This window comes from Drosophila obscura, unplaced genomic scaffold (assembly GCF_018151105.1).
Source record: "Drosophila obscura isolate BZ-5 IFL unplaced genomic scaffold, ASM1815110v1 contig_4, whole genome shotgun sequence".
NCBI lineage: Eukaryota > Metazoa > Arthropoda > Insecta > Diptera > Drosophilidae > Drosophila > Drosophila obscura.
In genome coordinates this window covers 4,330,261-4,356,005 of record NW_024542828.1, presented here as the reverse complement: position 1 = coordinate 4,356,005, position 25,745 = coordinate 4,330,261, and the positions used below count along the sequence as shown (strand labels likewise).

The 25,745-nt window shown below is 42.6% G+C and overlaps 8 protein-coding genes, 1 long non-coding RNA gene and 2 other non-coding genes across 13 annotated transcripts; 4 read left to right on the top strand and 7 right to left on the bottom strand.

Moving 5' to 3' along the window:
* Positions 1-64: 64 nt before the first annotated feature.
* On the bottom strand, positions 65-5,470 carry LOC111071322 (GPN-loop GTPase 3). Its single transcript, XM_022362601.2, has 3 exons — positions 5,356-5,470; positions 4,644-5,302; positions 65-293 (listed from the first exon to the last, which is right to left on the bottom strand). The coding sequence occupies exons 1-3, from the start codon at positions 5,398-5,400 to the stop codon at positions 137-139; spliced, it is 861 nt and encodes a 286-aa protein (XP_022218293.1). The 5' UTR covers positions 5,401-5,470; the 3' UTR covers positions 65-136.
* Positions 372-4,638, top strand: LOC111071301. The gene is made up of 4 exons (XM_022362568.2): positions 372-1,149; positions 1,218-3,190; positions 3,763-3,910; positions 3,973-4,638. The coding sequence occupies exons 1-4, from the start codon at positions 676-678 to the stop codon at positions 4,534-4,536; spliced, it is 3,159 nt and encodes a 1,052-aa protein (XP_022218260.1). The 5' UTR covers positions 372-675; the 3' UTR covers positions 4,537-4,638.
* Positions 5,471-6,716: 1,246 nt separating the features above from the next.
* On the bottom strand, positions 6,717-10,554 carry LOC111072407 (pancreas transcription factor 1 subunit alpha). 3 transcript variants are annotated; one of them, XM_022364264.2, is made up of 4 exons: positions 10,135-10,554; positions 9,889-10,063; positions 9,623-9,767; positions 6,717-7,210 (listed from the first exon to the last, which is right to left on the bottom strand). In XM_022364264.2, exons 1-4 carry the CDS (start codon positions 10,323-10,325, stop codon positions 6,954-6,956), a joined length of 768 nt encoding a protein of 255 aa, XP_022219956.1. In that variant the 5' UTR covers positions 10,326-10,554; the 3' UTR covers positions 6,717-6,953. The 3 variants fall into 3 exon arrangements, with proteins under 3 accessions (XP_022219956.1, XP_022219950.1, XP_022219965.1); XM_022364258.2 differs by having other exon boundaries at positions 6,717-7,213; positions 10,135-10,553; XM_022364273.2 differs by having other exon boundaries at positions 6,717-7,213; positions 9,898-10,063; positions 10,135-10,552.
* Positions 10,555-13,862: 3,308 nt separating this feature from the next.
* LOC121404745 lies at positions 13,863-14,418 on the bottom strand. The gene is made up of 3 exons (XM_041594944.1): positions 14,332-14,418; positions 14,134-14,274; positions 13,863-14,069 (listed from the first exon to the last, which is right to left on the bottom strand). Exons 1-3 carry the CDS (start codon positions 14,407-14,409, stop codon positions 13,863-13,865), a joined length of 426 nt encoding a protein of 141 aa, XP_041450878.1. The 5' UTR covers positions 14,410-14,418.
* Positions 14,419-14,775: 357 nt separating this feature from the next.
* Positions 14,776-14,847, top strand: Trnag-ucc. The gene has a single exon. It is a non-coding gene; the product is annotated as a tRNA-Gly (tRNA).
* An 85-nt stretch (positions 14,848-14,932) lies between these two features.
* LOC111073102 lies at positions 14,933-16,184 on the bottom strand. The gene is made up of 4 exons (XM_022365234.2): positions 16,098-16,184; positions 15,966-16,018; positions 15,543-15,731; positions 14,933-15,482 (listed from the first exon to the last, which is right to left on the bottom strand). Exons 1-4 carry the CDS (start codon positions 16,138-16,140, stop codon positions 15,012-15,014), a joined length of 756 nt encoding a protein of 251 aa, XP_022220926.2. The 5' UTR covers positions 16,141-16,184; the 3' UTR covers positions 14,933-15,011.
* Positions 15,777-15,848, bottom strand: Trnag-ucc. Its single transcript has one exon. It is a non-coding gene; the product is annotated as a tRNA-Gly (tRNA).
* A 202-nt stretch (positions 16,185-16,386) lies between the features above and the next one.
* Positions 16,387-17,275, bottom strand: LOC111073110. Its single transcript, XM_022365247.2, has 3 exons — positions 16,886-17,275; positions 16,640-16,811; positions 16,387-16,581 (listed from the first exon to the last, which is right to left on the bottom strand). The coding sequence occupies exons 1-3, from the start codon at positions 17,258-17,260 to the stop codon at positions 16,400-16,402; spliced, it is 729 nt and encodes a 242-aa protein (XP_022220939.2). The 5' UTR covers positions 17,261-17,275; the 3' UTR covers positions 16,387-16,399.
* A 115-nt stretch (positions 17,276-17,390) lies between these two features.
* On the top strand, positions 17,391-18,667 carry LOC111073092 (ELMO domain-containing protein 2). The gene is made up of 2 exons (XM_022365226.2): positions 17,391-17,870; positions 17,930-18,667. Exons 1-2 carry the CDS (start codon positions 17,621-17,623, stop codon positions 18,628-18,630), a joined length of 951 nt encoding a protein of 316 aa, XP_022220918.1. The 5' UTR covers positions 17,391-17,620; the 3' UTR covers positions 18,631-18,667.
* A 238-nt stretch (positions 18,668-18,905) lies between these two features.
* On the bottom strand, positions 18,906-20,482 carry LOC111073082 (secernin-3). Its single transcript, XM_022365215.2, has 3 exons — positions 20,231-20,482; positions 19,985-20,166; positions 18,906-19,895 (listed from the first exon to the last, which is right to left on the bottom strand). The coding sequence occupies exons 1-3, from the start codon at positions 20,378-20,380 to the stop codon at positions 19,169-19,171; spliced, it is 1,059 nt and encodes a 352-aa protein (XP_022220907.1). The 5' UTR covers positions 20,381-20,482; the 3' UTR covers positions 18,906-19,168.
* Positions 20,483-20,956: 474 nt separating this feature from the next.
* On the top strand, positions 20,957-21,478 carry LOC111072166. The gene is made up of 3 exons (XR_002607571.2): positions 20,957-21,139; positions 21,261-21,304; positions 21,414-21,478. It is a non-coding gene; the product is annotated as an uncharacterized LOC111072166 (long non-coding RNA).
* The last annotated feature ends 4,267 nt before the right edge of the window (positions 21,479-25,745 follow it).

Sequence of the window (25,745 nt, the reverse complement as noted above, 5' to 3'; positions counted from 1 at the left end):
GTCGGCGAGTAGGTGGCAGCACCAGCCAGGGATGGGATGCAACAGAAAATAATTAAAACTATAATTACTAAAGGTTGTTCTTATTTTTATTTACAGCAAATAGTTTAAACATGTGTATTCTTATAGACCGGATCCTTTACATTTCTGGGTCCCTTTCGGTCGCATCAGGCTCATCAAAGTCTCGCACTTGGACATCGGCATCTTCTCCAAATTGCAATATATTATCAATTTGCATCAAAAGATCGCCAATACTCTCCTCATCCTGCGTGTCCAGGGGATAGAAGCGAACCAAACTGTAAATACAATTAAAAACAATAAAAATAAATTAATTTGAAAGGATGACGGGTGGCAGCACCGCTGTTAGTGCATCCCTGGCACCACGAACAAAAGCATTTTTTCGCGTCACCAAAGTAAAATGTGCGATTAAACTGAAAATCAATGAAAAGTAATACCACTAATTAGTACGGACTAAAGTGCGGAACAACAATTTAGATGATTGTGCAACAATTTAAAAAACTGCGCGCCATAATTGTATTGATAAAATACCACCAAAAAATCCCGTGTTCGTCCGGGACAAAAATCGCCTAAATTACGGTACAACACTTTTTTTCGGGCAAAAAAACGCGGAAAATCCGGTCAAACGAATAACGCTACTGCCATTCAATATTCAAAAATATGGACGAAGGAAGCGGCGACCATGGAATGGACCTGACCAAGGTCTCCGTGGTGCGCTCCGCCAAAGGCGTTGACATGCTCTGTGTGGACGACTACCTGTACCATTTCGATCGCATTGGCAAGAACAACACCTACCGGTGGCTCTGCAATCGACGAAAAGATAAAACGACTCCCTGTAAATCTCGCATATGCACCGTTCTGGCCAATGGCCTGGACAAGACGCGGCACGTTGTCGTGGATGTTCCCGTCAATCACATCCATCCCCGTTGCAGCGATCATGAGGTTAGCAAGGTGGCACAACGCAAGCGTATCGCCATTATGAAGAAGAACGATGCGTACAGTTCCACACAGCCGAAAAGAGCGCGACAGTATGAACGGGCATCGGGAACATTGAATCCACCCGAATTTATTTGCAATGGAGCCAGCAGCATTGACATCACATCTCTGGAAACGACTTTTCAAGTCGACTTTGAGGTACATTTATACCACTTTATGCAGTGGCATAGATAAGTATTTTAATATAAAATTCAAATATTTTGCAGGACAAGGACCGTGTGTACATGCTGCGACGTCGCGATGGCCGTGTTATGGTCTGCATCGATGGACATCTGTATTATTTGGGCGGAAAGTCATACAAGGGCGAGATTTATCGTTGGACATGCGTCCGTAAGCGGGACATTGAGTGTACGGCCAAGATATGCACGGAGGCCACACTGGATGGGGGACATCGTCTGCATATGATCGAGACGGACGCTCACATACATCCACATTATTCGGCCGAAAAGCTGATGCAAATGTTTGCCAAGCATAAAATCTTGTTGGTCGAAGACGAACAAACAAATGACGTCCTTCAGGAGTGCCCCAATATAGAATACTTTGACCCGGATCAATCAATTGACATATCGCAGTGTGACGATATTGAATCGCTAATTATAGAGGATTGTGAGGAGAACTATAATGTGTACATGGACGATGACCAGAGTGCAGAGATTTCTGGCGACCTGGCAGAGTCCCAGAACGAAGAGGAACAACCGGAGCCTCGCCTACGATACAAGAGGACCATCTGGCCTGTGGCACATGATGTCATAGCAAACTATATTGAGACGCCCGGCTACAATGCACTGACAGAAACCGATTTGACCAAGTTCACGTTTCTGCCATCGGCCAAGGGCCGCAAGGTGCTTTGCTTGAATCGATTCCTGTTTCACTTTGACTCGCAGAGTCGGTCCAACGGCCACATGTTCTTCACGTGCATCATGCGACGCGACAAGCAGTACGCCTGTCACGTGCGCATCACCTTGACGCCAGTTGGTCCGATGGTGCTGCGCATCAATGGTGAGCACACCCACGGTCCAGATTTCAAGGAAATCCAGAAACGAATCAACCAACAGGCCAAAATAGAACGTGATAATCCGCCCGAGCGTCAGTTGACCATATCGGAGTTGATAGAATACGATAGCGAGGAAGATACTGGGCAACATAGTGCCGATGGCAGCTACGAGCAACTGGAGAACCACTTGCAGCAGGACCAGGACAATCAAGAGCCGCAGGCAAGTGTTGTGATGAAAAAGGTAATCGGCATCGATGGCGCCATCAAAATGGAACCCGACACCACCAAGTCCATGGTCGCGGAATATGTCGAATTTGGTGCAGATAATATAAGCACCAAGGTTGAAGAAACGACCAATGATGAAATGGATGATGGCCAAACCGAAACACACACCGGACACAGGACAAACACATCCACACCGTTGCCCAAGGGACCACCACAGCCAGAAATCACGAATATACGTCGCCGTCGAGATATTCTGGAGCCTGCAAAAGAGCAACTCCATCCGGATATGGATCTAACGAAAATCTGCACTTTACGCTCGGCCAAAGGCAGCGAACTGTTGTGCGTCGATGGTTATATATATCATGCCAAGAATCGTGGCGTTATATCGCGTAATTATTGGGTCTGCATCAAGAGTCGCGATCCGGAGATCAACTGCAAGAGTCGCATATCCACAGCCACCCAAAAGGATGGCTCCATACGTGTCCTGCGCGTCTACAACGTTCACACGCATCCATTCAGCGAGGATGACATCAAACGGCGCCTGTTCAACGAGATCAACAAGCAAAATAACAAGAAACTCAAATTTCGGCCACTCCACTTCATCGGCAAGTCGCTGGACGAGATAAAGCAAGAGTATGGCGATCTGGCCATCGAGCGTCTGAGTGTGTCCAACATCAGTAATGACATTATGGTCCATACAAAGCCCAGATTACCATTACCAAGTCCTAGTAAGAATGGCAGTGGCAGAGACTCTGTGACATCTATAACCAAATCCGAGCCGCTGGAGGAAGGTGAGGAGGCCGATGTTGTGATCGAAGACGAAGAGGAGGAGCAGGAACAGCATGAACAAGTCTCCGTAATAGATGATCAGTACATAGAAATGGAGCATGACAATACGGATGCCATCATTGAGGTTGTGGAAGAAGTTGCCGATGAAATGGAAAGCTATGCTGCCAATGAGTAAGTATTTATCTGTCAGTCCAGGTATTACCCTTGAAATTGTAACTGATAGGAATAAGAGTCCTGTAGACTATGTGAAATGTAGCAGGGAACATCGGAGAAAGAGTATTTTATCTTCGCATAAATAATATTTGTTTAGCTTTGATTGAAACTTGTTTGAATTGTCATTGAACTGGCGATGGCAGCGTGTCGTAGCTATGCTTTAAGCCCTCACAGTATACAGAAAGTGCACCACCTCTAGCCTGAACACCTGCAACATATTATAATTCAATCTTTCAAGCAATAACCGCCTCGCCATTAGTAGTATTTGAGAGCTGCGCGAGCGCACTTTGTATAATTTTTGTGTGACTTTCGATTGTGGTAAATTATGAATATGCTAGCCACAAACTGCCAACACATCAAAAAGTAGAGAACCAAAAATAGCTACCAGCGAAAGAGGCCAACAAAAATAGATAATTCATTAGGAAAAAACGCCGCACTAGAGGAAATTACTTTCACTTTTTTTGTGCATAAAAAGGGAAACCGGTTCAACAAAAAATAAAAACTAATACTTAATTTCTTCAAAAAAACAGACCCGTATACACGATGAAACTGTATGCCGTATCCGATGGACCGCCCTCGCTGGCCGTACGAATGACTTTAAAAGCTTTGGATATAGAATATCAACTAATTAACGTGGACTTTTGTGCCCTGGAGCATCGCACCGAAGACTATGCAAAGGTAGAGTACACACAACAAAAAGGGTGCCACAGAATAAACCAAAATGTATGCTTTCGTTTCAGATGAATCCGCAAAAGGAAATACCCGTACTGGACGATGATGGTTTCTATCTATCGGAGAGTATTGCCATTATGCAATATCTGTGCGATAAATATGCGGCAACAAGCTCGACGCTATATCCGCAGGATGTGAACAACAGGGCATTGGTCAATCAGCGTCTGTGCTTCAACATGGGATTCTACTATGCCCCCATTTCAGCCCACAGCATGGCACCCATTTTCTTTGACTACGAGCGGACGCCCATGTCCCTGAAGAAGGTGCAAAATGCCCTGGAGGTGTTCGAAACATATTTGGAACGATTGGGCTCCAAGTATGCCGCTGGCGACGATGTAACCATAGCTGATTTTGCTTTAATCTCGGCCACCATTTGCCTGGAGGCCATTGATTTTGATTTGACGCCTTATCCGTTGGTCAACAAGTGGTACAGTACTTTTAAGGAAGAATACCCGCAGCTGTGGGAGATTGCCAACAGTGGAATGCAGGAGATAAATGCCTTTGAGCACAATCCACCGGATTTGTCTGAAATGGAACATCCATTTCATCCGACGCGCAAGTCCAAGGCTTGAGAATTATTAATTAGGTTTAACGGAGTTTTTGTAAAATTATCTATGATTGTAATTATTGCTTTAACATTTTCAATATATATGAATATACATATACTTTTTCCACTCACCTGAAATCCTCAATGAGCGAACCAATTGCCTCTGTCAGCTTGCGATATTTCTCACCAAACGACGAGCCAATTGTCATTTCTCCCATTAGATTGTGTGCATCCGGCTCCAGGTAGAGATCCAACTGCTTTCGCGCCTCAGAGCTTAGCAGATCCACTTTGGTCAGCACATTCACATGCGCCTGCTCCATGTTGGCCATCACACTGAGGGCGGCCATGGTGCCCGATATGAATTTGGCGCCATCCACCATAAACTGCGAGTCCAGGCAGAATACCACACAGGTGCGAAAATTCCAGGACTCTAGCAGCTGTACCAGTTGTTTGCCCATTTTCAGATGAGTGAACAACTCAATTTGTCCCGGCATATCAAAGAGTATGTAATCATCGTCCGGTTCACCCACCATCAGCTCATCGTCGCCGCCGCACAGTTGCGCCTTCAGCCAGTCCTGGTTTTCGATAAGGAATTCCAGACAGAATATCAATCCCCCATTGGGACCGTACTGCAGTTCTTCATCCTCCATGGCATCGTCCAGGTGTATCAATTCGCGTATATCCGCTAGAGGACTGTATGTAAAGTGTTCGGCTGCCGGGTCCAGATTGACAACTTGAATATTTCGCTTGGCGTCCATGGCGTACTGCTGCATAAAGCTGCAGTAGGTCGACTACGCAAGGAAACAATGAGATTTCGCACAAGCAGAGTATTCCCAGGACATACCTTGCCGCTGCCCGCAGGACCAACAATTATTTGAGCAAATCGCATGCTGTTAAATTAGGAAATAGCCAAAACAAAACAAACGTGCGTTGATATACGAATTTAACCCACTTAACCCCGCTATATTTAAACAGGTTAACACCTTAAGTTAAACCGCGGAAAATAATACTAATTGCTAATTCTTCTTGTTGATCCATCTTTTCTCTTCACTTAAAAAAATAAATTACCACAATACATTTCACCTGAACTGCGTTAAAATTGTTCAAGTTTTATTATTCTTGCGGGAATATTTAGAACCCCCCTAGTCGACAATGGGTTAATAGTCGTCTGCGATAATCGGAAAGCATATTTCTTGATTTTGATATTCGGTTTAATATTACTAGCTAGTAAGCCTTCTCAGCACTAAACGTATAATTGTATCCAATAGATAAATCAATTTCCTACAAGATTGGCTGGCTTTTAGAACTGTTTTTTATTGGATTGCTGACAAAATAAGGTTCAAACCCAAATGGAAAAATCCTAAATCGTAAGTCTGTACGGAATGTGACGTCACCCTGCAAACCGATATACCATAAAAACGTTGCAGTGTTGTTAAACGGCTTCGACTTTAAGCCCACTGATTTCCCCCATTTCAACCCCATGCGCGGCACTCTTATCAGATTTGAATTGCAAGATTATCGATGACTGCAGCTGTGTCCGTGTCCGCCCTCAGTTAATTAAATCTTTGACCGACCACAAAGACACAAAACAGAGGGCATAAATTTACATATCATATGATGAAATTGATAGATCAAATGCGCTAGACACAATCAAACCGCTCAATCACGTCATCACTCGTAGCAACCCCTCCAGCCACGAGCTAATCCTAATTGCTGATAAACATCTAAATTGTTCAACCAAACGCGTCACGAGGACAACACATCTGTCCGTCTAACGATTGACAGTCATAATGATATTTTAAATGGCACACTGAAAACGCTTAAAAAATAATAATTTTTCATTTTATTTTTTTTTTAGGAAAAATTGTCTTTGGCGTGTGTGCATTGCATGCATGTCGGAAGACCGGAAATAATTTTCTAGTACACCCGCCGGTATAGCACACAACACCCACCCCCAAAATGTGAACTGCACTTGTACTACATATGATATTTGTCTGCCCTGCCCTGCCCTTGCTTTTTTAATGATATCGACAAGAGGGAGACACACACAATTATTTGAGGGTACGAGAGGCCAACCAGGGGCCAGGTGTTCAATATGTTTTTGTGCTGATAACTCTATAATTTAGCTACAAATTGCTCCTTTTGCCCCCGGGCATTTGAACCCACAACAATTACACTGATGTTGATAATGGATTGATTGTATTGTAGATTTTGTTTGAAATGTTTATTCGATTTAAACTAAACCACTAAGTATAGTATATAACATTTAGATATTAGCGAACTTAGAGCAATTAAATACCACAGAACATGTTGTTTTTCTCATATAATTATTAAATTGATTAATATGTTGTTATAGATGCAATGACTAGCAAAGCTTGACTAGTTGGATTGTTTCCTCTCTCTCTATGAGAGGGTTGAGTGCCTGTGCCCTGCGCCTTCTCCTCACATGCCATTGCCGCTGCCATAGATGCTGGCCCCTACTCCCGGATCAGACATATCAGCGGAGCCGGCACTGCCATTGAAATCGTCGCTGCTTTGATTACTATTTTGATTTTGATTCGAATTGGAATTGTTGTACACCGGCTGGATCTGTGCGATGGGTCCGCGTGGATCTTCGGGTGTCCAGGTGCGGGCATAGAGCTTGCTGCCCGGATAACGATCGCCCTTGCGATACCAGGACAAGGAATGCGCCACACCGCCTGCTGAAAGGAAGAGAAGTTAAGGAAAATGAGTAAAATGTGGAAAAATATTGATTAAAAATATAATTTAAAGAGAAAATTACATCAGAAATGGAATCTCATATATGGAATCATAAAAATCTTTCTGTATTTTCCACAAGTTTCACTTTACACAGTTTTTCCTCAATTTCCCGACTCTACAGAATGTTTCCCCTAATAGATGGGTATACAAAACCTCCAATCAAGAGTCAAGAACCCGCCCAAACAATTAAAATTGTTGCCAAAAACTGAGCAAATGCCATTAGCGGCCACATTACAAGCCCATCAGCAATGCAGAGCAAACAAGCAATGGGAAAAAGGGTTCGTTCCGCATTCAATTCCTTCCTTCTTTCCTTCTTGTTGTTGCAGCTGCCGCCCTGCTGTGCCGCACACCGCCATTTGCCTTGAACAAACAAAACCAAAGCCCAAATACCCAAGAACCCAAACCCAAAACCCAACATCCTACCACATCCCTGGCGATGTCAGTCGTCCAATCAGCTTGCATCCCAGACAGAGAAAAATCCCACCCGGAATGGGCAATTTGTAGCACTCCACAAGGATTTCAAGTGCTTCATGCGGGTGTTGCTCAAATATTTGACCCCCACCACCCACCACCCACCCCACCCACAGCTTCCAGCGTGGGTTGTTGCAAGTTGGTGTGAACATATGCCAGGCGCGTGCCACACTGCCACACACTCTTTTGCACCCGTTTAAATGGGCGTTTCATTGGGTAGCTGCCTGCCCCCCGGAAAGTTTCCTTTTTTGTGCGATTTTATCTATGAGTATATACGGAATGTATTTTTGTTTTTGCTGCAACATTTTTAATGCCCGTTAAGCATGAAAACGCTTTTGCCATCAGCTCCCATGGCTTTGGGGTCCTGTGCCCGGGTCGGCATCCATTTGGCCTTTAAGCGAGCGCACCGAGCACCCGAGCACCGAGAACCTTGTCTGTGGATGGATGGCGACAGTAGACATCTGCTAGAGTGTAACGAATTTCTCACGCTATGATTATGTCGATTGTGCTTTGTTGTTGCTGCCTTTATTGTTACTATTCTGTGTGTATTTCCCCCCAACTGTCGGATCGGTCTATCTGCCTGTCTGTCTGTCTGTCTGTCTGTCCTTCTGTCAATGGTTGTTGGGTGAGAGATGGCAAGGTGTGTGGGCCATGTGGGGGATTTATTATCGGGAAAAAACAAATTATACATCAGCAGCGCTCTGGTTGCATGTTCATTTTGTTTGGTAGTTCGTTCAGAAACTACCTAAGAAGGAGGGCAACTAATCATCACAATCATTGGGTTTTATGTACTGAAGAGACTGTATCCTTAGGGTTTTTAAATGTATTGCATATAAAACCATAAACTAGAATTTTGCTGGAATTAGCAATAATTTTTATAAGATAATGAAAGAAAACAGAAACTATTATTAGCAACATTTTTTTAAACATCTTCCATCCATTCTCAAGTTTTCGGATAATTTTCTTCCTTTACCTTGGTGATTTTTAATAAAGAAAATATATTTAAAATTAAATAGACCCATAAATAACCCTAATTAATAATGAATACCCAAAGAAAAAAGGGCAGAGTACCCAAAAAAAAATTCCAAATTCCCAGAGGCACTCAATTTTAATATAATTTACCCCCCTTAATCACTTTACATGATATATTCCAACCTAAAACCAGTTCATAGCGCAACTTTAGCAAATCGAAATTTCTGTTTTGACATACATTGGTCGGAAAAAAACTATAAAAAAATGTTGGGAATACTTTTTAGCTATGCATAACACTCAATGAGGAACCGCGAAACCCTTTTGCTATACGCGACACCCTTTTATGGGTTCCAAGTGCCCAGGCTATTAGCTATGCAGATGCTGTGTGGCAGTAGCCAGGCCTGTGCAGCGTCATACATTTTGAATAGAAAAATTATTAGCCAAAAAAACCGTGACTAACTTTTGTGAGGCTGGCACACACACACAGACGGGAACCCCTAATCCAATAGCCATTGTTCCCCTACTGAAACTTGTGGAAAACCTTTGCAGCCGCATCCAACATCCCGAGTGATCGATGCGACGGCAATGAGCAAAACAATTTGCTTGACTGGCAGTCACGCAAAGCCCCGCAAAAGAGAACCAAACCGAACCCATCCCCGTGCTAGAAGTGTGAAAATTCTAATTAGTTACACTTAGGCAGAGACAGAACAGACCCCGAGACTGAGAATCCCGTACCATCCAGATGCATCCCCTGCACGATCTGTTTTGTGAACCCAAAAACCAGCCACCTTTCCTATTCAATGATGGCCTTTAAATATGCTGCCCCACCCGTGCGAATTATGTTATTAAATGTGGACTGAATCCACCCACAATATATTGTAGCACTTTTTGATTGATTGACAACTTACTGCGATCCTTGAGGATGATTTTCTTGGGCGGTTCCTTTTGATAATTACGCTGCAAGCTCAGTCCTGGCTCATTACCATTCTTATCCTTCTTGACCATTTCGCTGAGGAATGTTATATAGCTGATGGCCAGCTTGAGTGTATCGACCTGAAAGGGGGTTTGAATTTGAAAGGTTATTGATCGTTGAGAATGATAGAATAATAGTATGAGAGAATGAAATATAAGGAGGGGTAAATGATCATCCCAAAATGATTATCCCATGCATTACCTTACTCACCTTACTCAATCGCTTTTCATATGGCAGCGTTGGTATATGGGTCCTCAGTCCCTCGAATGCCTCATTGATGCTCTGCATCCTGCGTCGCTCCCGAAGATTGGCTGCCTGCCGCTGCTGGGCCATCTGGGAGGCGCACTTCAAGCGACGCGGCTTGTGGCTGCGCCGTCTAAACGAGAAGCTGGAATTAATTAAAAACATGGCCCCAACGATCCCCACAGCCAAACCCCCAATGCTTACGTCTTCTCGGTGTTTTCCTGGTCGCTGTTGAAGCCACTGCTATAGGCATCATCCTCGTCATCGCTCTCCGAGCTGTGCTCGTCGCCAAAGAAGTACTCGGAACTGGAGGTGGAGGCATTGGTGGCCTGCGATCCTTCGAAGAAGTGACGCGCCATGGTGGCCTCCAAATCAAAGTTGTCCATGGAAAACATGTTGCCTTCGTATACTATGGAATCTACTCGTTAGTTGCACACACTAATTGGCCGACAAGTGCATAACGGTTAAGCTAACACTTCCGCTTCCGATTTTGTCCCCTGATTGCCGACGCGTGACCAGCACGTGCCGCTCTTCTGGGGAGTGGGTGGGTGTACAAAGTGGCTGACAAGTGGCGTCCTTCTTGACTTTTGATTGTGTTCTCTCACTTTCTGGAAATAAAAGAGCATTAAATGGGTGTTATTTCCTCTTTTTTTATCAGCGTTTTGTTGTACTTGTTCAGTTGTTGGATTGCGATAATAAACATGTTAAACACTCTTTTCCGATTAGATAAGATATGGATTTTAGTGTTGTTAATAGATATGTGATAAGGTGTCAAGTTACATGGAAAAACATTTCAGTTAGAAAAGAATCGCAAAAGTGTGACTTATTTTAATTACTAATGTGGTTTGAAATCCACCCTAAGAGTGTATCTTTTCCTCTACCTAAGTCTTTAAAACTCTATCAAATCTCTCTTACCAAAATCCATTATATTATAGAGAGCTAAACTGAATCCTAAAGAAGCTGTAGTTTAAATTTTATCAAAGAAAGCAAATCCCGTCCTTTCCTATTTTGTATCAGCTAACAAATAAAACAGATCTATGTTTCCGCATGCAGCGAGATTCCTGGCTATAATCACAAATTGTTTTACTTTTAAAGTTTATAAAATCTACATATATAGAGGGACAATAAAAGCTAAAGTCGCTTTAGATGTTGATACTCAAGATATATGTACATATATTTGTATATCCTATGAATGATCGTTGAAGTTTCTTCCTTGCCTTCTACAAAGATCAATTGAAAGCAACATACCCTTATAATCTGTTAGTGCCAGGCACAAACAACTTTCTACATTTTATTTCAGCTTTTAAATCCAGTCTCGGGCTAAGCTTATTAAATTTGTATGATTCCTTTTTCAGATCTTCGTATTATACCCATAAGGGAAATGATTAAAAGGATGAACGATTGTTCTTTTTCCCATTGTATAATGTGGCAATAAATATAATTTTCCACTCTTCTGGATTTCTGTTGGTATACCAAAAATAAGAATCTGCGGAATATTGCACTCCGAATTGTTTCCTAACTTGAAGATAAACTTAAACTCTACATATATGCCGATTTGCAATCACATTATAAATTCATATACCAATAATCATGTCATATACATACCTCACAGGCACACCCAAAGTATATCCAATAATCCTTTTGACTAGATTGAGTTCCAAATTCACAAAATCAATTACTTTTTAAACCTATTCAAATTGCACATCCACTATAGCACTAAATATTTCAACACACACATACGAAACGAATGACTATTTCGAACACCCCCTAGACCCCAGATATATATGAATATCCCCTGATGAAACGTTTTTCAATGCACGGCGGACACTGACATCGAAGCGCGTCCTCGTTGCGAACTCATAGACAGCCGGAAAGCGAATGAATGCCAGGACTTCTCTGATAAGAAGAGTGTTACACACACATAACTGAGGGTGAGTTGCAGTCTCTTTTAATGGCGGTGGACATCAAAAGGTACAGTCAAATGGGCGGAGTTAAATGCTCCACCAATCGGAGCCGAGGAAAACCAAAGTTTTGGGTAGCCTTTTAAGGGGTGGAAAAGCTTATTAGGAAGGGCGTTCGTTCTGTGGTGGTGGTTGGTGTTTTTGCACATTAAATTGTTTTTTGATTCAGTCGCTCGGGTTTATCTGTTTAAGCGGAATTATTGCCCAAGTGCTTCACAATGGAAGAGGTGTTGATATTCCGTTGTAGACAAGTGTTTCGCCTGCGGGATTGTCGCACAGGGAAGGGTGGCAGGGAGAGGTGGTGCGTTGTATGGCAGCTGCACAAGTTCCACAATGATATGTCGGAATAATCATCAGCTTTTGTGTTCGTTCTTTCACACCATGTAGATTAGTACTGGCGCCTAAGTCTAATTAATGATTTGTTTCAACCAAACACACAGAACCAGTCAAACAAATACCCAACAGAAAAAAAACAAAAGCAAACACAGAACAGCCAATGGAATTTGTCAACCAGCATAATTTTTAAGCATTAGCTGGAAAGACATTGGCAAATATTTGCACTGTCTAGAATTTCCCATTTCCATTTCCTCAAAGGGGGATGACGGGGGAAACAACTCCATTAAAATGCGTTTTGGGTGTTTTGCAATATTTGCTGCATATTTTACGGAGTCCAAAAACCATAGACAGGGGTGTCAAAATATGCTGCCAAGTGGTTAGGGGTAAGGGGTAGAGTGCCCACCCCTGAATGGCTCTTCCTTGCTCACTGTTTGTTGTCCTTTTTCCTGTGTGTGCCTCTGCTGTGTGTGCTGTGTCTGTTGTTGCCTCATCATCAGACAACCTCACTAGGGATACCATGATAAACAAATTGTTTTTGTCCTTTGCGCCCAGGTCCTTACCCTTACCCTTAGCCTTAACATCCATCCTATTCGGCCCATCCTGTGGGCCCTTCTCTGGGCCTTTGTTTCTGAGTTGTTATCGTTGCTCGGCGTTGCTCGTTTTGTGCAGCTGTATAAACAAATTAGTTTTCAATTTTATCAAGTTGTCGTCTTGCAGTGCCATTTTTGTGGGTTGAAAGCTTTTTGGTTTAGATAGGCTCTACACTTTGAGACCCAAGCTCCTTAATCACATAGATTTCTTTTAGAATCTTCCTACATTGATTCATGGCTTTCCAAGTAGCAATTTAACTCAGAACATATTCCAACCTTTAGCTACAATATTTGCCATATTTTCCATAAACAACCTGCTTTGGCTAACTGCAGGCATTAGTTCCCACACAAGAACTCAGTAACTTGGCTATATAATTAGGCGCCACCCATACGAGAAAATAAATAATATTCCATACCAAAAGCAACTAAGTATTAACTGGCCTCGGCACTCGTCGAATTATGCACACGTCATATAACACAATCAAGCGTAACCGCCTCAACGACTGAACGACCCGACAACCCCATATAGCACCAACTATACGTATACGTATACTATCCTATACTATATGATCTCTCCGATGTCATTACACGCAATTGCCCTTTGCCGCAAAAGGGGTGGCCGTGGGCTTTGCCGTTGCCTCCTTTTTGGCAAAGTCTTTCTCAGTTTTTTGTTATTTCAATTCTAATTAAAAACCCAAATGCATTGTTGAGGTATCCAGACAGCGAGGTAAAGTAGGATCGAAATGCTTATCACACTGCTCTACCCCGATCCCCTGTCTGTCTGTGTGTTGACACTGAGCATTAGGGAGAGTGAACGGAAAAGGACTCGGGAAATCCTCTTGAGTGCATGCCTCAACGAGCACCCATTGGATGGGATGAATGTGGATTTTAATCTCATTTGAAAAGTTTTTTTTCGATTCGAAAGTGCAAAAATTTGAAATCAACAATGGAAGTGGAATTTAATAAAGGGGTTGAGAACAGCTCTAAATGGATTATAACTTTTCAAATGTTTCAGAGAATTATAACCAATAGAAAGGTGACAACATTAAAACTTTATCGCTTGAAGCTCAACGAGTCCCCACTCTGATATGTGCCACTTCTTGACCATTTCCAAGCCCAATCTGTAACTGCATTTTGTACACTCTTTGTAGATGTTGTAGCTGCCTTCGAGAGCCTCCCAAAATATGTTGTATTTAATAATTTTGGGACATTTAAAGTCCTTCAATTTATAAATGCTATCATTTTCTTCATTCTGTTAGGAAAGAATATAAAATAAATGAGATCCATGTACAAAGGAACTTCAAGGAGACACTCACAAAGATTATATTGGCAATGGAGATGCGACATGACATTACATGTCTTATTAGTGCACGCAACTCTGCTTTGACCATGGGCAAATCTTTCAGTGTGGTTGCCAGGCATGTCAATTCCTGGTTCACCGATACATCCGCCAACAACTGCAAAAACGCGAGTTTATGTCGTAGCGGGAGGTGCGGAGAATGGAGGATGCCTACCCCTTCAGTTTCATCATACAAGTCCGTTGTGACGCGCAGAATCTGATATTGTCCATCTAAAATGTTTATACAGTCCATTTTTGTAAGTCCTCGAAAGCTTATTTTACACAAATTAATTATTTTCGACATGCTTAAAATATGTAAAATGATAATGTTACGGTTTTCTGTTTCTCTAAAGAATAGCGAGGGAAGCGGTTGCACAGAAAAACAATTCAAATTCAAACTCAACGGCTACTTCAAGTATGACCGTAACTACAACTGGTAGCTATCGATAAATGGACTATCAAACGGCCAGTTCGCGGCAGGTGGCGCCGCTAACGTCTGCGAACTGCAGCGCCATCTAGCTTACATTTTACATATTCGTAGCTAGAGTTGCCAGACTATTGCACCTTGTTATTTGAACCGAAATGGTCATTTAGGATGCATTACCATTACCTTTAAGGGGCGTCGGTGGTGTAATGGTCAGCATAGTTGCCTTCCAAGCAGTTGACCCGGGTTCGATTCCCGGCCGACGCACAACTAATTTTTTTTTGTTTTTTTTTGTCATTTATCATTTTTTAAACTTATAACTAAATATTTTTATTTTTTATGACATGTGCACAGATCTCTTTGCCTTCCAAGCAGTTGACCCGAGTTCGATTCCCGGCCGTTGTACAACTACCTTTATTTATTTAACATTTTTAAAACTTATATATGACATGTTCGCAGATCTTATGCAAGGGACTGATGCGCTCGCTAAAACGCTTGCCTTCGAATTGGAAATCCTCATAGGAAACGGAATTAAGAACCTTGAAATTTGCAGCACGGCCAACTTTTTGGGAGAAACTGGAGGTCCATAGGGCTGTCACCGCCGCTGGACGTAGGCAACGCAGCTTTTCATCAATGTCCTCCACACCCTTGCCCTCCGCCAGCTCTTTAGTGAGTTCTATAGTATATTTGGCCAAAGTCCGACCAAGCCCCAGACGCTCATGGGAGGGTAAGGTGGCCAAAAACATAAGCTCACAAAAGCAATTCATATTGTACATGGCACAAACATCGATCCTTTCGTCGACTTCAATCATAAAATCCATCAAACGCCGGGCCTGATCACTCTGCGCGACCTCATTGCGGAATTTCAAAAAGAAATGATCCTCGCCAGTCGGTGGGGTGTACTGGAAGAATGATGGATTTCAAACTTACAGATCCAAAGAGACAGTCCATAGCGAGCTCACCTGTATTTTATTAAAGGACACTGCCACAGTCTGTCCCGTAGCCACCTCCTTAACCAAAAGAGAAACCCCATCCTGAGCAGTTGTTTGGCACAGCTCTCGTAACTCTTGGCGGGACTGAGCATTCTGGGGTAAATTAATTCCACAGGCAATGCAGACTGATTCATTAATGAAAAATGAAGCATCTAGAAGCTATAAAAAATAAAACAAATATTTAAATTTTGCAAAAAAGCGAGCTGCGTCGGCCGGGAATCGAACCCGGGTCAACTGCTTGGAAGGCAACTATGCTGACCATTACACCACCGACGCCACATTAGTCTGACAGCCCAATGAGGATTTTCTGCTGCCGAAGCAGCGCTAGTCTTCAAAGAAATTTCTACCCACAGCATCCAACCAAAGATTTTAATTTTATGACCATTTACTTACATTAAGCGCCTCTTCGAGATCAGCTGCGGTTACACTTTGCACTTTGAATTTGCCTTAAAACATCATTAATTAAACGTAAAACTGTATAAGATTAGTTTATTTAAATTTTAAGTCTTTGCTAAAATTACACACCATCGTGCAAAGTTCCCCAGATTCTTCCATTTTGTGCACGCATTTTCGGACTCTTATCGCTTGACTTTAAATATAGCTTCAGCTTCGTCAACTGCTGGTTTATAACTGAGGCCGATACAGGTTTTTCACTGTTTACATATGTATGTACCTGCCTTCACACGGCAACAAAAGAAACGCAGGCTGGAAGGTAATCTCGAAAATATACCAACACATGCATAACTTAATCTAATCGATTCAGCACGTGAGTTATACCTATTGATAACTACAGTTGATCGCCCTAGTATAATCTAGCCCCACATATCTTATTCATCTGGCCACAGGATCTTTTCAAAATCGATTTCTGGCTCAAAGTGGGCCTGCGCTTCCTTAAGTTTTTTCCTTGCATTCGAGTTGTTTTTGCTTTTGCGATTCTTATAGGCACGAAATACGGCTCTTATTTCCGTAACATAATCATCTTCCGTATATCCATCTTGCTTTTGGATGCCTGCAAAAGAAACGCACCATATATAGAAATCCAAATATGTACAGGCAAGGAAACGTACGATATATGGCATTATTGAAGTTTTTGTACTTCTTAAATGGATACTTGTTGTGGATGCCATCGTAATTGAATTGGACAAAAAAGTCCGCCGTCATTAGCAGATGAAAGTGTCTTCTAAGGCCCCCAGGACGCGGCTTGTTCTCCGGCTTTATAATGTCCTTCATTTGTTGAAACTGCAAAAAGAGGGACGAGAATGATGCGCATAGTTAAAAATAACTTTTGAAATCTATTTACGCACGGCACTTACATAACGAGATTCCGGGTCATTGAGAGCCTCCTCGACTATGTCCAGTTGCTCTATTTCAGTTAGAGGAAATTTTTGCATCTCTTGTTCTTCGAGCAGGGACTCTTGTGACTCTTCCGCTTGACTGCTGCTGTTGGTCAACTTTCTCAAGGTTTCTATGATTTGCTTTTGGTTTTCCAGTACCAAATCCATTTGCTCGTTCAACCTGACAATCTGATCGTCCACTGTTATCCGTCCAGGAGGACTCTCTTCCCGCGAAAACTTGCATATTGTAACGTGGTTGCTAGTGGATGCGCTACTTCGTTTCATTTTTCCAGATCCACAGGCACGGGGGCAGTAGGGTGTGCACGAACCACTTACTTCATCAGTGTTTAACATTGGGGATGCCAGACCGCCCGAGGGCAAATTTTCCAAAAGTTAAAAATACCGCATTCGGTATTTTATTTAATTCTTGGTATTTTGCGAAAAATTATAAAAACGCGCTATTTTCACCGTTTTGCAGCACTGCACTCTAAAAATCAGCTGTTTACAAACTTTTAAGGTCGATTTTGTTATTGTTGCAAAGTTTAAACAAAAGACAGGTTAAAAAAGAGAGTTGTTACACTCTATTAAATATTCTATATGCAGGCAGAGACAACCATCGCATCGTGGCCACGTTGCCTTGGAAACCCATGGACAAACAAACATAATCGTAACTCTGGCAATTTTCAGTAGTTCTGAAAAAATCTCATTAGCAATATGTTTATACTAGACAGAATATTGCCGTTTATATTTAGCTATATTAGGCCGTTTATTAAGTGGTTTTTGCACGCCTTTACCCGGCTATCCGAGCTGCAGAGAATCTGCTATGGAGCCCGGGCGGGTGCACCGCGGGTGCGACTAGTCGAACGATCGCTAACATTGTCCAAATCGTATGAAATCAAGCGCGTGGTTCACGACCTGGATGAAGTAGCCCCCTATGCGGACAACAGGCAGCTTCTGGAGTTCTGTAAGCTCATCATCATCACCCTCTTGTTCAGCTGCCTAATCAATTTGTTCATTTTGCAGCCTCCCGTGCCGCGCGCGTTGTTATGCAGGCAAAACGCATTAAAAACAATGTCCATCCGGACTTCGCCCGTCTATTTAGCAACTGTGTGTCCACCATTTGGGGCTACAGACGTCTCATGCACCAGGTGGAACAGTTGCGGGCAGAGAAATACGATTCGGATAATCCCGAGCACGAGTACCAGCTATTGGAGCTATGGCAACTGCTGATGCCAGAGGCGCCGCTAACCGGACGCGTTAGCAAACAATGGCAGGAGATTGGATTCCAAGGCGATGACCCGAAAACCGATTTCCGTGGCATGGGCATGCTCGGGCTGGAGAATTTGCTGTATTTCGCCGGCGCCTACAACGATGCCGCCAAGCATGTGCTGCTCCACTCAATGCATCCCACACGCGGCTATACTTATGCCATTGTGGGCATCAATCTCACTTCGATGGCCTACAATTTGGTGAAGACCGGCCAGGCAAAGACTCATTTCTATAATGTGGTGGCCCTGCATAAGCAGGACTTTAACACCATAGAGGATTTCCATAAATTGTATTGCTACCTGTTCTTTGAATTCGATCGCTTCTGGATGGAAAGCGATCCACGCAATATAATGGACTTTCGCGAGATCTATCAGGCGTTTGAAATCACCAAACTAGAGGCACTGCACAATGAAAATACAATTTTTAAAACTAATTTGGTTGTAGAATCTGTCTAAACAAATATGTGTAAATATATTGCAATGAAGTAGACGAAGTTTTAATTGTTTAAAGGGTGTGTCAAGCATATAATGATTCAATCTTCAATACAGATTAATCATTGATAAATTTATTATTAGAGTTCTTGGTCAATCACGCAGATACTGATTGAGACTGGAGTCACCTTTTTCTTTATTATAAATGCAGATTTTATTTTTTTACTTTGAGAGCCATATATGTGTGTGTATATATATATATTTTAATGCAAGTTTTAAAAGAAACTAAAACTGGAATGTCACATAATAATACTATATTCAAAATCAAGTCATAGTAAGTAGATAGTCGTAAATAAATAACTATTTAAATATCACGCAAAAGCATAAAAACTAAACGAAATGAAAATCGTTCGAAAGATTGCACAAGAAAATCATGTGTTTTGGGTATAGCCTATCAAAAAATGCATCAAAGTCAAATCCCAAGGCTCAATAAAGGCGCTTGCAAGCTAGTTTTTTGTTTTGTTTTTTTTTTTCTGGAATATATCAATATTTTTAGTATCGTTTAGCGATAGAATTTGACCTCCGCCTCGACACAGTCCTTGAGCAGTTCGTCCAGCTCGTCGCTCGCATGATCCTGCAGCGAAAAGTAATTGTTCAACTCGTCCACACAAGAGCGCTCCAGGCTACGCAAGTGCTCCAGGGCCGCTGGCTTGCGCTGCGAATGCAATTTGTGTAGGAGCGTTAGTTCAGCCTCTGGCTGTACGGCCGTTAGTGGCGAGATCCGGGGTTTGGGTGCGAAAACGAATGGCTTGAACACAGATTCGGCCGCATTGGGTGTGGCAGTAAACCAATGGCAGCAAATCCCCTTGGCTGACAGCACAGAAACAGTGGCCGCTCTGGAGCTACTCTCGTTGCTGGCGGCGCGCAGCGTCTCGAACATATCGTGTTGAGTGTAGGTGCCATCGCCCGATGGCTTAGGACCACACCAATCCTCGGCTGGCGTCTGCGCCTCGGCATCATGGGCCGCCGCAAAGCTGGCCTCTGCGTCCAGTCCCTCGCTGGACTTGTTAATGACGGTGGTCACGGTCAGGCCGCCACTGGGCAGCCGCAGGAAGCTAGACTCCACCTTCTCGGCGGCCCAGACCTTGCCGGCACAGCTGATGAGCCAGGCGGCCGTGGAATCACACGCAATAAAGTTGAGCTTGGAGTTATCATGGCCGTGGCTGGCAATCAAACCGCCAATATGGTCCACGGCAGCCTCCACATCACTGGACACGGCCAAAGTCAATCTATAGAGTATATAGTATATATAGTATATATATATATAGAGTATGTTAGTTGAAGAATGTTTCTAAATGGAGTTTGAACTGAAACCTACCGCACTATATCCGTGCCCAGCAAACTATCGCTATCTTCCTCCTCGCCAGCCGTCCAGGTGAGACCTACGGCCAAGCCGCGTTCGTTGGCCCCAAAATCTCCGCCCCAGAGACCGGGCTTTGGTTTTTGCAATATAACACGCAAGCCGTCGTTGCTCGACTCAGCAGCAGCTCCGCCATCAGTCTGTTAACAGTGCAAAAGAAGTGAGTCATTGATCGAGTTCGAGTGTCGAGAATTGAAGTTTTACCTTCCCCTCCCCTCCTTCGCTGACATCATAGTAGCATACTTCTGAAGTAACGCCCACAGAAGCCTCGTCCTCCGCATTGCGGCCAACAATCAGGGTGCCCGAGACACAGTTGGCAGGCAGAACAACAAAGCACTCGCCGTTAGAGGACATTTTTTCGGTTAATTTAACGATTTAAATGGAGTTGCAGATGGATTCAAAAATCAATATTTTTCCTTCCCACAGCTGTTTGAAGCAGTGTGACCCTCAGAAATATACCAAAATATACCGTTATTCCAGTCGGAGAGTATAATGTTAAATAATGGAACATAGTGCCTTGCAAGTTAAATAAAATATAAAAATAAAATATGTTATTTGTTTTATTTATTTGAAATTGCACACTACATATACATATCCCTAATTTAGACAGGTTTCTTTTATAAATTACATATTGTCACTAACCATACAGTATATAGATGTGCCAGTTCATACAACGAAAGGGGCGCAGCTAAGTTTGCAGCGTACGTTCCCCGATCTTCGGCTTTGGGAATGGCCGCGTTCGGCTTATGACGTCACACGAGCCGACTGGCAGCAAGCATGCATGCGTTGTGTACGTGTACACTCCAAAATATATGATTGTATGCATAGAATAATTTTTAACTGCCCTGCAGTACCAGAAGTGAGCGATGACAAATGTCAACTACGCGTCATTCAAGATTTTTTCTCTGCCGCTGCAACAGACGAGTAGAATATGACGTCGACGTCGCGATCGACGCGTCGGTCTGACAACTCTTTTTTTTTCTTTGTTTCTTTCTGTTACGACTCGTGCCGTAACAGAATTCGGGTTTGCCGTCGGCATCGACAACGTTGTTAGAATTATGCGGTGAAAAGTGAGACGCAGGTTTTGTTTATTTTGGGCAAAATTATTATCAGGTAAGTGCAGTGTTTCATTTAATTAAAAATAGTCTATTGTGCGTTGTAAAAAATGAAGAAAATGTGATAGTGCGAAATTAAATTTTTGGACGAAATTTTTCATTTCCAACAACGAAAACAGAAAAAAACCACCCGATTGGTTCTTGCGAGTCTTGAGTCGAACAGGTACATATCTTGGCGAGTGTTTTGTTTTTGGCGCAAATGCACTGCTGATCTACTGAGAGCATTGTTAACAAATTGAGAAATATTTTAATTAACCCATCTTATTTTAAAGGCGATACAGTTGAATGACCACGACGACCTTACGATCATGAGCAAATCAAAAAACTAAAAAGGTTCTGTGGAAAAAAGAACACACAGCACAAAAATGTGAATATGTATACATTTTTATAAGAAAACAATAAATAAAAGAAATTTAATATTTTAAAACAGAATTTACCCATGCCTTTTTCATCAAAATATCAAAAATTTTTACTTAAATACATCACTTATTAGGGCCTTACTTTTCAAGGGAAATTCATCGCTTATTAAGGCCTTACTTTTTAAGGGAAATTCATCGCTTATTAAGGCCTGACTTTCGGCTAATTCTCGCTTACTATGTCATCGATTATGCTCCTAGGACATCCCTGTGTTAAAGTAAACAGCCCATCGTATGGCAGGTCATCGCTTATGTCATCGAGCTGCATGACGTTGCCATCGATGTGTGGTTGCTTACACATCGCTTACCCGTACTGCAGGGTGCCGAAACCGACCTTGTTCGAGATTTCAGTTTACGTAAACGTGTGTGTGCCATGTATTCACACATACTGTGCTTGTGTGTGGGCTCTACAATTTTTGGCCGCTTGAATTGGTTTTTCGTTTTGTTTTGAGGGCTGATGTGATGTAGCGAACTGAGCTGACCTGCCGCAACATAAATGAGGAATGGGCAGAGTGGGTGGGGGTGGGAAATAAATACAATATGTATATAAAAATAAAGGATCTCTGCTCATATTTCCTAAACTAAAATTATCTTGAATTTTAGATTCGCTAAAGATCTGGAAAATGTTCTACTAGATGTGTACATTTATTCTATTCAAAGCGTTCATAAAATATTTTTTCGTTTTGTTTTGAAAAGCTGTTGTTGCGGGCGGGGTATTTCTTCCATTCTCTTTTAGGCTAGCCTTTGCCTCTGCTTTCGGTATCGTCAATGCCTCGACCCGACCCGCGTCGAGTCGAGCGACAGAACACACCAAGAAAATATGAAGTCTTACGACGGGAATAGGTCCAGGGCCGGATTAGCAGTTGCCTAGGGCCCTCCTAGAAATAACAGAACAATTTTGTTGAAAAACAAAACTCCAAATAATGAATAAAAAATATAATAGCCACTGAGAAAAATACAAAATAAAGGAGGGCCCCAGATTGATGGTTGCCCAAGGCCCGGTTGAGGGTTGATCCGGCCCTGAATAGGTCGCTACATCACATCAGCCCTCAAAACAAAACGAAAAACCAATTCAAGCGGCCAACAATTGTAGAGCCCACACACAAGCCAGTATGTGTGAATACATGGCACACACACGTTTACGTAAACTGAAATCTCGAACAAAGTCGGTTTCGGCAGCTAAAAATTATTCTATGCATACAATCACAACACATGCATGCTTGCTGCCAGTCGGCTCGTGTGACGTCATGAGCCGAACGCGGCCATTCCCAAAGCCGAAGATCTGAGAACGTTCGCTGCAAACTCAACTGCGCCCCTTTCGTTGTATGAACTGGCACATCTATATACTGTATGGTTAGTGATTATGGATAGCAACCGCTTTGCAAATCTGTTAGCGTTATAAGAGGGGTCGGCACACAGACTCACACATTTTTTTTGCCCGTTTGTGTGCCAAGACAAGTCAAATACGTTACTTATTTCTCTGCCGCTGCGAAAGCCGAGCAATTGTGCATAGGGCACACGAATGCCTCTCTGCCGCTGAGGCAAGCGAACAGAATATGAAGCCGTTTGTGCATAGCATGTTCTCTGCCGCTACGTCAGCAGCGCAGAATAACGAAACCACACGAAATCTTTACGCTGTACGTGTGCCGTCTGCGCTGCCCGAAATTTTTACCTATGCACAGTGCATACGACGCGGCCGGCCTCTGCTGTATATCCATCGTTGTTCTGGTCACTGGCTGGCACTTTTTGTATTCTACTAATTTCTAACTGTACACTTGCATGCCGTTTTATATAAATTGAAAAATTGGAAACAAATTTAACACAATTTGTTTTGTTTATTACGCGTTATTGCTAAATGTTTTTGGGGTGGTAAGCATAAGCCCAACCATACGGGCTATATAATATATTGGGTCCTTCAGAAGCTTTATAGCGTACATCATAATTTCGTACACATTTGGGATCAGCGCCTTGCCTAGGTGCTCCAATCTTCTGCTGTGCACTGTATAGAGTTTTAAGGGATCCGATGAAATGGCGAAATGGCGCTCCATAATAATATTCAAATTTCGAAGCTCACTGTCGTACAGTTTTTGAAACTTCGTTGACTTCCCAACCCTAGCAGCAAATAGAAAGAAGAAAAAAACTATGTGCAGTTCTTTTAATGCAAAATAACTACATCATTGCACACCTGCTGGAGAAGCAGCGTCAGCGAGAGCGACAGCGACAGTGCCAGCACCAGCGCAAGAGAATGTTGGGCTCTTCGATCCTTCCATTGCACCGGCAGACGGACAGGGAAATAGCACCAGATCAATTAATTTTGGAAAAGGTGAGGCCCATTTAGTCATAATCAATCACTCAATCACTGGCCAAAGCTGTTGCCGATCCCAATAACCCATCCATACTGAAAACATCTTACACCGCGTATCGTTTATAATATATTATAATATAATATGAATATGAATAATATAATATGAAACATGAACATTGAAATGAATAATAATAATAATAATAATGAAATGAACAGAATGAAATGATCAGAATCAAATTTACAGAAGTTATCTGTTCTGTTCTGTAATACAGCAGTTGGTCCATTCCTCGTTTATATGCTTCTTGTACTCCTTTCCTCCTCGGAATCTGTGATACAATTTATATTGCCAATTTTGATTTTCAAACGGATATAATATTTTGATATCTCTGGCGTTCCGTTTGCTCATAAGGAGCCTATATTTTACAAAATATTCCACTATTATTTTTGACATAAGCTTGGCATGAGATTTAAATAATTTTTTTTTTTATTTGCTCTGTTCAATATTTGCTTGCCACGGTCCTTTTCATTAGCATTCCATAGGATGGAGTAGAGATTTATAAATTGGGTGGCTTCACCGCAAGCATTTCAACTAGGATTGGACCACGATGATAGGGCGGTGTCGTCGACGGTGTAGGTACCGTCAACGATGTTGACTGCGATTCAATATCGGAGACATCCCGGGCGGTGTTGTCCTGCTCCACCGACTCCATGTATACAGGTGGCCATGCTCCGTGCCGTTCATCAGCTTGTTCATCTTCCTGCTCCTGTTCCTGGTCCCGTTCGTGTTCATCTTCGTGATGGAGTTCATTCGCCTCTGATGATGAATCATCCTGTTTTTTGTCCTGTTCCTGTTGCTTGTCCCCCTCCTCCTCATCGGAATCGGCCCGATTGTAATATTTGTTTATTGTTACGTTGACAGTATGACATTTGTTAAAGTTCATGTTGGCGGTTTAGGTTTAAAATCACAACAACAATACGACTATTAAAACCTGTTGCTTCTGTAGAAAAAACAGTGAAGATATTTAGAGAAATCGATTTCAGACATATCGATTTCAGACATATCGGCTAATCGGCTTTCTGTATCGTTAAAGCACTAACCATACAGTATATAGATGTGCCAGTTCAAACAACAAAAGGGGCGCAAGCTGAGTGTTCTGTCCCGGCTCCCGGCGCTTCGGCTCTGTGTGGCTGAGACACTCGGGTCGGGAGCCAGGCCATTCGGGTCGGGAGCTGAGCCGTTCGGCATGTATGACTCATGTCGGGAAGCGAAAGCAAGCTGAGAATTGCAAATGTATGTGTGTAAACAGACACGACAAAATTTTGTATCAATTCTTATTTTCCGAAAACGTTTTGAGTTTGTTTTGAGTTTCGTTTACAGGTTACGTAAAAGTCCCTGCAGTTCAGGCAGTCACCTCATGAAAAAATTCATATTAAAAATTTGTCGACGTCGACTTCGCTGCCGTTGACGACGTCGACGTCAGCAGAGAATTTTTCCAAGCTTCACTGCTGCTAACCGAAACGGATGTGTAAGAAAGAGATGCAGATATCCATAGATTTCCCTCTCCCTCTTACTTCTTCATGAAATCAAGGGTGAATTCGGTGAAAATGTCATATGAAGGTGTCACTGGTGAATTGGCGGACATCCCATACAAAATTCATATGGAGTTTCACTAGGGAGTCACTACAGGACAGGGACTTGTCACGAGTGATTCACCGAATGAATCACTCGTGACAAATGAATTTTGGTACTGCAGGGGTGTGTGTGCCATGTATTCACACATACTATGCTTGTGTGTGGGCTCTACAATTTTTGGCCGCTTGAATTGGTTTTTCGTTTTGTTTTGAGTCCTGATGTGATGTAGCGACCTATTCAGGGCCGGATC